The sequence below is a fragment of the Lepidochelys kempii genome, chromosome 6 (genome assembly GCF_965140265.1).
Source record: "Lepidochelys kempii isolate rLepKem1 chromosome 6, rLepKem1.hap2, whole genome shotgun sequence".
Classification (NCBI taxonomy): Eukaryota; Metazoa; Chordata; order Testudines; family Cheloniidae; genus Lepidochelys; species Lepidochelys kempii.
Genome location: NC_133261.1, coordinates 39,451,328 through 39,463,637, shown reverse-complemented (window position 1 = coordinate 39,463,637; position 12,310 = coordinate 39,451,328). Strand labels below are relative to the sequence as shown.

The 12,310-nt window shown below is 41.3% G+C and overlaps 1 protein-coding gene across 5 annotated transcripts in view; it reads right to left on the bottom strand.

Moving 5' to 3' along the window:
- The window catches only part of OVCH2 (ovochymase 2), a 74,809-nt gene that overhangs the window by 17,900 nt on the left and 44,599 nt on the right, over positions 1-12,310 (bottom strand). For 3 of the 5 annotated variants that reach the window (XM_073347679.1, XM_073347681.1, XM_073347683.1), the window contains 4 exons: positions 9,314-9,411; positions 5,580-5,689; positions 4,741-4,832; positions 1,264-1,436 (listed from right to left, as the gene is read on the bottom strand). In XM_073347679.1, the coding sequence (XP_073203780.1) occupies positions 1,264-1,436; positions 4,741-4,832; positions 5,580-5,689; positions 9,314-9,404 (466 nt within the window). In that variant the 5' untranslated portion in view covers positions 9,405-9,411. Of the gene's footprint in view, positions 1-1,263; positions 1,437-4,740; positions 4,833-5,579; positions 5,690-9,313; positions 9,412-11,593; positions 11,907-12,310 lie in introns of those variants that run through there. The other 2 variants (XM_073347680.1, XM_073347682.1) reach the window with 2 other exon arrangements.

The following is a 12,310-nucleotide window of genomic DNA, read 5'->3' as shown; positions in this document are numbered from 1 at the left end:
TACCTTCTTTCCTGGTGCTTTATTGGATGAATGTATTCTTTTAACCTGAGAATTCATTGGTTCATTGTGTTGCCATTTGTTAGCTTGACAGAATGAATGACCAGATTAAGTCATAGGTATTACAGACCTTAGATACTCAAATTATCTTTTTATAAAAGAATCTAAATTTTCCTGTTAAAAAAATAATCTGGTCCTCATGCTTGCAAAGGAAACCATGCAAATGTGAACCAAGTATAAAGAACACAGTGATGCGTGCCTGAGTCTGCAGAGAACCTGAAACAATAGATCTGAGAGAGATAACTGGCTCATGCATCTCAATGTGGTATTAACAGCAAGGTACACTGCTCCGGAGGGCACTGTCAACACTACTCCAGGAGACATCCCTGTGTAAGAGGAGAGAGTGCAGTGGGCCCAGCTCACCCACCCTGACTGCTGGAGTAAGTACTGAAAGAATGAATGCAAGCTGCTGTCCCTGTCTCTGTTTCCTACTCCCAAACGGAGGTGGGTCCATGCTGTCACTATAAAGAGAACTCCATGTCCTTCCTCTGCTTCTATGGGAAGGAGAGGGGAACTCCAGTCACCTCTACCAAAAGTGGGTGGTGGGGTGATGACACAGTAGCAGGGCCATAGAAACGGCCCATGTCATGTTGTTATGTTATGTCTAGGGCCATAGGTGCTGGAACTAGGGGTGCTACTGCACCCCCTGGCTTGACATGATTTCTATTGTATACAGGGTTTACAGTTTGGTTCAATGGCTCTCAGCACACACACCCCTATACAATTGTTCCAGCACCACTGACTAGGGCCCTGAGTTGCCTTAATCTGGCCCAGCTGGAACATACTGGGAGTGCCACTCTGTGGACGCACGAACATAATTTCTTTTCAACACAAGCATTTCAGTTAAATACTTAGGGCCAAATTTTAACAGCTGTACTCCCAATGAGTAATACCCTATTCTTCAAGGTTCTGCTCCATGTGAATAAGTCTATTCACCTCAGTTATTTTTCTGACTTGCCTCCAGACCTTTAATTACTCTTTCTCAAAAACACAAAGGCCATGCACACTGATGTATTCTTATTTTTCCATCTCCATTATGCTGTAGATTTTATTATGATACAATTATGTTTTCTATGAAGAAATGTATTTAAAATTAAAATAAAATATTTCTCCTTAGGAGTTATGCTTTAACAACAATGTTTAACAGGGAGGTCTGTGAGCTTAATGTTTATAATTACAAATAATTGTATAGCATTGTGGCCTTACTAAAGTTGAAAGCACCATCCAGCTTCACAAGGGCAATGTCATAATTCATTGGTCTTTTGGGGTTGAAATTTGGGTGTTTAATGATGGCTTTAACTGGTAGTGTCTGCTCTCCTTCCTCCATGAGACTTAAATCATGTTCTCCAGCAGTGATGTTCAGGTAATCGCGTAAGTGTCTGTAGGGTAGAAAGTTAACGTTTAAAGAGCAAAAGTAGAAAAACGGGACAATGAAAAATATAGGTATTCTTAGGTATGTCTGTACTGCAATCAGAGGTGTGTTGGCAGCATGTGCAGACACCGCCAAGCTAGCTTTACTTTAGGTAACAGTAAATCTAGCAGTAAAGCATGGACTTCAGCATAGGCTAGCTGTCTGAGTAAATACCCAGCATCCTGAATGGGCTTGTACAGCCCACACTGAGGCCCACGCTGTTGCAGATTAACTGCTGTTGGTATTGAAGATAGTTGGATTAAAGCTAGCTCAGGGATGTCTACACATGCTGCAGTCACACTTCCAACTGCAGTGTAGACATCCCCTCAGTCTTTTTAACATATAATTTTGATAAGGACTGCCATTATGTAGCACTTCCTATCCACAGATCTTAAAGCACTTTACAAACATTAATAGATTATCCTCACAACACCCATGTGAAGTAAGAAAAGATGGGGAAACTGAGGTACACAGTAATGACTTGCTCAAGCAAAACAGCAAGTCAGTGGCAGACCCAGGAACTTCCTTATTTCTAGCCCTGTGCTCTCAACATTAGATCATGATTTTTTTTGGATGGGAAAACTAAGGCACAGAGAAACTAACCTGTGACTTCCTCAAGATCATCCTCTGAGTCAGTGGCAGAATCAGGACTAGAACCCAGATCAAAAAATTCCCAGTCCTGTATCCTAACAGTAAGGGTGAAATTCACCACTATGCAGAGGAAAGCACTGCTTACACACCATTTAGCTCCCATTTGGACCCTATTGTGAGGGCATAAAGTGGTATATCATCCCTGTGCTGGCTCTCCCCATAGAAGTGGATTCCATCCTAGGTCTCAATGAAATTAGCAATGCAGTACAATAATTACACAAAACTACTGCATACATAGATTAGACACTTCAGTAGTTAGGAAGTGCTGGTTTTCCAGAGAGAAATTCAGTTTTGATCTCCTTATGCTGGGATTTACAAAGGCATCTAAAGGAATTAGGTGCAAACTTCCCACAGAATTGGCATCTAACTCCCGTAGATGCCTCTGAAAATCCCAGCCTAATTTGTTAAAATTATTCACAGGTAGTAACCAGACAAGGCATTTTCCTATTAACATTCAAAACTGAACCCCTGTCCCTTTGATGAATCTGCTCAGTGATATGAGTCATTCCTAATTTTTAAAAAGTAACTGTTCTACATTACAGATAAGCATCTTTAGCCTTCTGATTTCTCCGTGAAAGTGCTGATTCATAAGGCTTAAGCCAAGGGACAGAAACTGGGGTTAATTCAGCTCCCGCCTCTCCCCTCAGCTCCCTGGTGTGGGATCTTTAATTACTATGCGTGACCCAGGGACCCCTTGATGCCAACTGGCAGAGGACACGGAGTATATACAGTTTTACAGGGATCCCTTGATTCAGATAGATTCCTAACAGTTCACCAAAAGGTAGTATGTAAGGTCTCTACAGAGAACCAGTAGCTCATAATCATCATTGTGACATGTATGGATAGATAATTAAGAAGTTATGTATCTATACTGAAAAGGATGTTCTTAAGGTTCCTGTCAGGCAGCAGGTAACAGACACTTATATCTCTGTCTGGCCATTTGGGTAGCGTGTATTGTATGCCTCACAATGTATGCCTATTTGGATACTGAGCTAAGGGCTAAGTAAGGCTGTGTCTACACTGCCAGTTTCAGGGCTAAAACTTTAGTCGTTCAGAGGTGTGAAAAAACACCCCATAGTGACAAAAGTTTTACCACTGAAAAGCACCAGCATAGACAGCGCTTCATCGCTGGGAACACAGTTCCCAGCAATAAAGCTACCAACCCCTCATTCAGGGTGTTTTTTTTTTTTTAATCGCCGGGAGAGCTCTGTGTGACTACACTGCCCACGTCACAGCACTGCCGCAGCCATGCTGTAATGTGGGCAGTGTAAACACACCCTAAGACTGCAAAAAATCGACTAGAGAGGAAATCTACAGGATGAAACAAACAGCAGAGAAATTCCCTATTTATGAATAAAAGACAAAGAATTGTGCTGGTATATCTTGGAATACAAAGGAACACACTAGGTCTGTCACCTAGCGGGCAAGCTGACAGCGTGCTTATCTCAGAGAAGGCCACAGTCAAGCCAGGCTGTAAAGTGCTGCAAGGATTTTGGGTGCGCAATACTCGACATTAAAGACGTGATTACATGTAGGTTCTAGAATGTGTAACCATTTGTTGCCAATACTTCTCTTTGGTACTACTCGAATCTCTGTGCTTTGTTAAATAAGCCTTATCCTTGATTTTACAATACACATATCTAAGTGCTCTGTGTTAGGTGGAGTGGTAATCTGAGGAGGAACTGGTAAGCAGGGGCATGCTGCTTCTTTGGAAGCAGTGAATCTGTGAATACTGCAAGTATGCGGTCAGTGAACCAGAGGCTGGACACTCCAGAGAGATGCTTGGTGGCTCAAGCGTTGGAGCGTGCCCGTCGCTAATCTACAGCGTGACAATGGAGCCTGCAAGGCTTAAAGAAGAGAAAGTGCTTGTGTTGCCCATGGAAATGGGGAACTGACCTACAAAAGGCATAGACAAGGCTTCCTCACGCTAAGGGCAGGTTGTAGCGAGGAGCCTCATAATCCTGGGTTCCCCCAAGATGTGTTATATCAGGGGAGGTTAGGTCAGGGGTATCAATCGTTGCTAATTGCAAAGAGAATCTCCAGCAGCAGTGCACTCCCTGGTGCTATAATGGGACCCAGTTTGTACTCAGAGGTAAGAGTGCCACCTATTGAGTCTCTAGCTCTCTTCCATTAGCACCCTGGATTTTACAGGACATCTTTCATCCCACAAGATTCCAGTTTTTGTTAAGGTTTGTTTCTTTTGAAGAGCCTGATCCTGCATTTCAAAATTCTTGGTTATTTTACTGGAAGTTTGTGGCCTGCAATGAGGCAGGATTGAGCCCTTAGTGTCTTGCATTATGCCGCTTCAAAGTAACCTTTACAGAAGTATTACACTCCATTGGTATTGCTGGATATACATTCCTCGCCCCGAACAACATAGCTGCTCCTTACTACACTTTGGGTCTATTTTCCTCCTTTAAATGGCTTGTGAACTTCTATGAGTTCTTTTCCATCCCCCGACGCGCCCAATAAAAATTCAATTTGCAACCAGTATTTTTCAGATGGAAAGGTTATTGCGGTCTGTAAACAATTTCCACAGACAAATGCCATAGCGCAAGCACTTTTATTAGCAATACACTTTTCTTCACTTGCAGCCCTGTAGTAAAATTCCTCATCCATACCTGTCTAAAACACAGTGAGCTGCCGTGACCACCCACTGAGCAGAAACAATCGTGCCTCCACAGAAATGCCTTTGCCATCGTTTCAAGGAAACCTGCATCATAAAGAATGCCTGTCATGTAAAAATCTGTACATCTTGATTTGATCTAGGAAAGAGAGCATTCTCAAAGCCTTCACCACATTACAGTTAACACTGATTAAGAAAATTCAACAACACTTCTTGGCATTCGGGCGGGGTTTGGTGTCCTCAGCTCTTAGAGCTCCCATTGAGCCCCAATAAGTGTTTAGTTTTATCTCCAAAAAATTTTGTGACATGAGTACAAATTATATTTCACAAAGGCAAAAAGATGGACATATTCAGCACACTGGAGAGGGGAGTTGGTTGTTTAGACTCTATGCATTACAATTCAGACAGGTTGCCAGAAGCCTTCACAGCTGTTCGGTGTCCTATGTGAAATTAGTTTGCGGTCTCAGACCACCAAACAGTACAAGGCACCACCCTCTTCCCAATCACTACATTCTCTGGAGGTTTGTGATGGTTCTTTTATTTTCCAAACAAGCTCACCCATCCCTATTTATAACAGACCAGCTACAGACTCCCTTTAAGACCCAATAATAAACATAACAAAAGTTTCTAGGAACTTGGAGAGTGTGGAAATTATTCCTGCCTTCTGTCTGCTTCACTGCTCTTGCTAAAAGCAGCATGGAACTCAACAATAGAGCACCAGATGTGCCAATGAGCACAAAGTACCCCTGCCTTTCTGCTTTTGTTACATCTATGAAAAGTTGGGCCTTTGTTCCCAAAGTGGCACAAGATAAAACTGCATTCCCTTGCGCTAACCTGCCATGGATGCGAGCCTTGTTTCACCTGGTTCCCACCAACAATGCGAGTGAGGAGGTTGAAATTATTCCATGGCTTCATTTCATGTGGCTTGTGTCCACACCTAGAATCTGAAGGGTATCAAAGTCAAATCAATCAAATCAAATCAAAGAAAAGAAAAGAAAAGAAAATGAGCTCGTGTGTATCATTCTGTTCTTGACTAGCATCAAAGATTTCAACACCAACAAGCATGCAGACATTCAGGGGTAGAATCAAGTAGGAGACATATAAGGGCCCAATCCTGTAGTCCTCTCATACAATCAGCTTCCATTGAACACTCATTAATGTGCCTGGTTTCTATAGGATCAGGAATAATTCTGTGTTTCCTCATTGCCTTTTTATTCTGGATCTAAAATGCTGCAGCTGCACCACCGTAGCGCTTCAGTGAAGTCGCCACCTATGCCAACAGGAGAGGCTTTCCTGTCGACGTAGGTAACCCACCTCTCCTAGAAGCGGTAGCTAGGTTGATGGGAGAATTCCTCCTGCCAACCTAGCACTGTCTACACCACGAGTTAGGTCGGTTTAACTGCATCACTCAGGGGTGCAGATTTTTCACACCCCTGAGCGACGTAAGTCTACTCACCTCATGTCCTGGTGTAGACCAGGACACGAGTTCTCCATTTTTTGTGCCTGCACTGGGTACAGTCAGAAAGAAACTTAAGCTTTCAAGGTGATAAAAGCTGCTCCAGCGCCACTTTTCTCCAGCCCTGCTTTGAAGCACTCACAAATCCAGGGAACAGTTTTGTTACATTTTAATATGTCCTGGGATGCTGATACTGTGAGATGTCTGTTTGCTCTGCTCTGTGTTCCTGAGTAGTGTCATCAGCTTCCTTCATTTTGGAAGGGGAAGGCAGATCTGTATTTTTTTCTTACACTATGAAACCATTTTTAGGCTTTCCCATCTTTTCCTCCAAAAGCTGCATTCCCTGTTTTTCAGATTGTAAGCATTTTATGCAGTCATTCATGGTAGAGAGAAGATGGGGACCCATTTTTATACCCCGCGAGACAAAGTGAACCCATCTTCAAGCCCGATCCTGCAATCAGTTTCACACTGGTGGACTACTTCACCAGAGCCTTATTGACTTCAGTGGGACTCTGCCGAAATGCAGGAGTGCAGCTCAGGCTGCAGGACTAGAGCCTCAGTATTTGTCTTGTATTCTTGAATTCTCCACCAGCAAAGTGCACTTTATTGGCTAATTAATGGAGGGAAGCAGTGGAGCAAAAGTCTGACAGAATTGGTTTAACCTGCAGTTGGTGTCATAGCTTATAGAATCATAGAAACGTGAGGCTGGAAGGGACCCCGAGAAATCATCTAGTTCAGCCCCCCTGTGCTGAGGCAGGACTATGTAAACCTAGTCCAACCCTGACAGGTGTGTGCCCCCTCATGTAAAACCAGCTCTATCTCTAAGTACTTCATACAGCAGACCAGTGACTCACCCATTGCTATATGTTCTGAGATCTGAAGGCAATCACTAATGTAGAGAACCTGTATCAGACCAGCCAAGAGCAACTGTTTACGTGCTACAGGAGCTCTCCATTTGGGTGTCATGTTTTATTTTTACTAATATGACTTTTTTCTGCCATGAACAAATATTAAGAGGCAAACAAGGAAAAATATATATAGGAACACTTAAAACCCCTTTAATCTGAAATTCCCTTTTATATAAATGTTGGGAATGAATTGCTGTTCCACTAACTCCGTCAATTATTGGACCATGCATTTAGCCAAACTCGTTTGCATCCCTTAAAACATTTTGGACAAATGGGGTTGACCTACCCACTACATAGGCTTTGATAATCAGCAACTTATGGGTGGACTTTTCAAAAGCATTCAGCACTGGCCTAAATACCTCTGCTACCCAGCTTGCTCTCTGAGACAGATATATTTATATTTTTTTAAGTGTCTGTGTGTGTGTGTGTGTGTACACAGAAAAACACTTACAGCAATAATACTGAGTTTATAGAGGTTTTTTTGCAAAGCTAAACTCAATCTTTCCAATTTCAGCAACTACTTGCAATCTGTATTAATGAAAAGGGCATTGTTGTTTTGATGCATTTTCCAAACCCAGCATATTAGCCGTAATTCCCATTTTTGCTTTTCTATTTGAAACTGGTGAAAATTTTCAGTGAAGTCAAAAGTCTCCAAAGCATTTAACAGACCATGTATATAGGGTTCTCTCACCTATCTCTGCAATGCAGCCACCTGTGTGGCAGAATGCTGCAGCAATAAAATGTGCCATTATTTAGGATACCAAGAGTAGCTGGCAGTGTTTGTAATAAAATGTTCCACTTTTGACTTAAATGTCCATGAAAACATTCAAATAAAAAAACAGTGGAACTATGGGTAATTTGCTGGGTTTGGGCAATGCAACTCCAAAATTTCCCTTTTCACTTGTTCAACTTTGCAAGCATCTGCCAGAACTGGATGGTTTGCTGCAAGCTTTGGCACTCCACCACCAATAAAACTTAGTCCCATTGCTATCAGAATATTTTATCTACACGTACACACACACACACACACACACACTTTACAAAATAACAAATACATTGCTACCTCAGTGAGTCAAGCCTGAAATTTAATTTACCCTTTTGCACAAGTGAAGTTGAGATCACAAAAAAATACAATTGGCCTGATTCTGATCTCATAGATTTACTGCATTGGAGTGTCTCTGGATTCTCAGACTGTAATTCAAATCAGACCCCGCTGACCACATGCATATTTTTGCATTATTCAATAAGAGACTGATGGAAATCCACAACATGACTCTTAACACTTGATTGCCATATTCCTAAACCAAATAGCAATTAAAAAATCATGAGGTATGATTAAATTGGACAGTTGTGAAAACAATCCAGATTAGTCATTATATTCTATCCAGTGTGGCTGGAGAGACATTTCCAACAGTGGTTTGTGTCTTGACACCCATATAAAAAGTGAAACAAATAATCTACACAAATGAAATCATTAGGAATATTCAGGATTTTTTTTTCAAAATGGGTCCAAATGGAGTACACTCTGGGATTTTAAAATACAAGACAATTTAAAAGAGGAGCTAGTCCAAGTCATTTCATTTCAACTGAAGTAAAGACTTTGGGCTGGTAACATAAAATTGGCACAGAAATAACTACATCAGTTTTAATCCACAACTTTTGTTATTTTGGTGCAAACCTGCAAAGATCTTATTTTGATTTAGTTTAGTTTGTTAAAGGAAGAATTAAGCTAAATTGAAAAACCTTTTATTCTCAAGTGTCCACTCACAAACATGCAATAACATAACAAAAGGAGTGGATTAAACCTCATACTGTAGACCAGCGGTTTTCAAACTTTTTGAGCTGAGCCCCCCCGCTTTGAGTTACAATTTTTGGTTGTGCTCCTCCGCAACCATACAAAAAGAGATTAGTCATGGGGTGGAGGTCGCGCTCCCTCTCCGAACCCTGCCACGCCGAGCTGAAGCCTGAGCTAAAGCCCAAGCCACCTGGCGTTGCCGCTCACCACCCCAATGTTCCTCTGTGCCCCTTTAGGGGGGGCACACCCAACAGTTTGAAAACTCTGCAGTGGACAGACATGACCTAGGGTCAGATTCTCAACTGGTATAAATTAGTGTAACTCCTTTACTTCAATGGAGCTACACTGTTTTACACCATCTGAGAATCTGGGCTTTTGCCTTTAGAAAATGATTAAATCTTGATCCTACCTTTTTGTAGACGCAGTGGCACGGAGTTTCCTTCTCTAAGACAAACTATCCCAAGCATGAATAAAAGCAGGTCGCCTAGGGCTACTGGCATTTTGAGGCTGTAAGTGACCAAGTAAAGATGGGAAGAGTTTTTATAGGGGGAAAGAAGAAAATAACGCTGTGGGAGACCAGCAATTGACTAATTAAAGTGGAGGTTACTCATTAATCCAGCCATAAAGCGTTTACTGGGCACAACTAAATTTTCCAAATTTAACCAAGCATGATACCTTTTATAAACCTAAAGTTACTGAGGTCTTTGTTGCTAAATATTTTCTGAAGTCTCCCAGAAAAAATAAACAGCCAATTCAAGACAAATGGCAGAACTGTAAATTATTGCATGCTCTCCTAGGTGATATCTAGCTAATACAGTAAACATATAATAGCATCACACCAGAGAAAACCAATTGGTTGTAATTGTAGGTCAATACAGTTTTCACAGTTCTCGTTGCTGGTGTATGTGACGTTTACTTACTGTATTTTACATGTTAGCCAACAGAGCAGATGTGAGAAATGTATTGACAGTGTGTCCAAGCTGGACAAGACACAAAATAAAGACTGTCCCTGACTCAAAGAGCCTATGTGTAAAATTTTCAAAAGTGCAGAATCAAAGTCTCATTTTCAAAAGGGACATAAGCAACTAAGGCCCAGATTTTTAAAGGTATTCCGGTGTTCAACTCAGCGCTGCAAGGTATAATTGACATAGATGGCAAGGTCCCATTTTCAAAAGTGACCTTGACACTTGCGGGGGGGGGGAAAGAGAGAAGGGGGGTGAGATAATCTCTAATATACTGGAACCAACATGGCTACAGCCCTGCAAAACAAACTTGACACTTAAGAGTCTCTTTGAAAGTCAATGGGACTTAGGATCCTAATTCTTGAAGTACTTTTGACTCACAATGACACTCAAATTCCTAAATGTTGGTCTCATTTTCAAAAGTGACTTCAGTACTTAGAAGCCTAAGTCCCACTGATTTTCAAGGAGACTCCTAAGTGCCAAGGTCAATTTTGAATATAGGACTTAGGCATTGTAACACTTGCAATGCTGAGTGAAGCAACACCTAAATACCCTTAAAAACCTGGGCCTTTGGACCTGAAGTCTCACAGGAACCTAAGTCTCATTGTGAGTCAAAGTGTCTAAGTCATTCTTGAAAATGGGACTTAGGCTCCTAAATCATTTTGCTGCTTTTCAAAATTTTATACTAAGGAGCCTAAACAAGGCAGACAGAGTAGACAGATTGCACTGGGAAACCTAGAAAAGAGAATGCATCTCCATTTATTCTTTTTTTTTTTATTTTTGCTCATTAAATTAGTAGGCAACTATAGTGTGGTTTGAAATATTTGGAATAAAATAACAGATTTGACCAAAATATCAGCATAGCAAAAGTGAACTCGTATGGAACACATAAGGGCCAAAATTAGGTGGTATCACAGTTGGTGTTATCACTGAAGAAGATAAATAATCCTAGGAAATCTGGAAGACACAAATAAAGCTACAAGTCTTATCTAAACTGGGGAAAAGGTATACTCTTACAATGATCGCTAACAGATTGTAAAATCTTATTGCAGTCAGGGCAGGTTGTTGTTTTTACCTCAATTTAGCTCGTCAACGTAAATCCTAGGCTCCCTCAGCTGTCATGTTGTAAAAGACACCATTTTCCCTAGTGTAGCCATACCCACAAAAACCAAAAGGCAATAGCACCCTTTCCTGCATAGGGTGTACATTAAAGTCTGAGACAAGATATGGGATGAATAATGTATGTATTTCTATATATCTATCTAAAATCTTGAGCAAATTCAGAGAGTCCACCGAAATACACATATCCACACAGGCTCTAAAAAATGACATAACTCCACACTGCAAACAGATAATGTGCCAATTTTTACAAGAAACAAAAAGGACATTTCATTACTAAGAGTATGACTACCATTTTGATTGGGGCACATATTTTCTTTCATTCATTCATGCTCTGAAAAAAAATAATTCCCCACTGATCACATAAATGTGATTTTGCCTGTTAGCCTCTAAACCACTTCTGAACATATTCTCATGTGAAGTGCACATGCCACTTTCGAATCAGCCATTAATTTCACAGTAGCACACTCCAAACTCCACCGCTTCAGCATTGACCACTTGATCCATTATTCTGTTATAGGTTCTTGCCATTCGCTTCCTTTAATCAGTCGCAGGGTGATAGCAAATGACACCCTGTTCTGAATGCCTGATTTTCAATCAAACTCAACTGTATATAGATCTTATCCTAGAAACACCCTTAAGCAGCTGCTCTTCTATCTTCTGCTGAAAAAACACCGCTGTTCCCTTGCTGGTCCTGAGGGCTGTCTTTTTCTGACTGCTCGTATCTGCTTTGTGAAGTAAAGAATAAAATCAACTGCATATAATGAAGAGGTCACTGATTAGTCCATCACAGTGACATCTTTCAGGATCACAGAGTCTAACAGCTACGGTGTAACTACTTATTTTTCCATATGTCACTGAGCCTGGCATATCCATTTCTCATCGGTAATATGACAAAGTATTCACACAGTGTCACTTACAATAAGAATAAGCAGTCAGCTTGTTTGGAATTTAGAATACAGAGAGGAAACACTTACTGTGCAGTGACCTAGGAGGTCCAAGGGGAAAGGAACAGAACAGCATGTACTGTACACTCTGTCTCTTGTCTCGGACAACAAAAGAGGAGCATAGGCTCTCGCCTTCTCTAACTGCTCTTTGTTCTCTTCCTCCACTGCCTATTTGTCTTTGCCCTGCTGCACGTTGGATAAGATGCAATAGCAGCTCCAGACAAAGGCACTGATAATCCCATCCTCATTCTCCATTGCTTGGCTGCTGTCGCTCCCATACCTTGCAACCTTGGCAATCAGCACCACAAGTCTCATTCCATACAGACTAGACATGGGCCAGAACAGAAACCTTGAATTTGATCATCTTCTAGGTGTTCA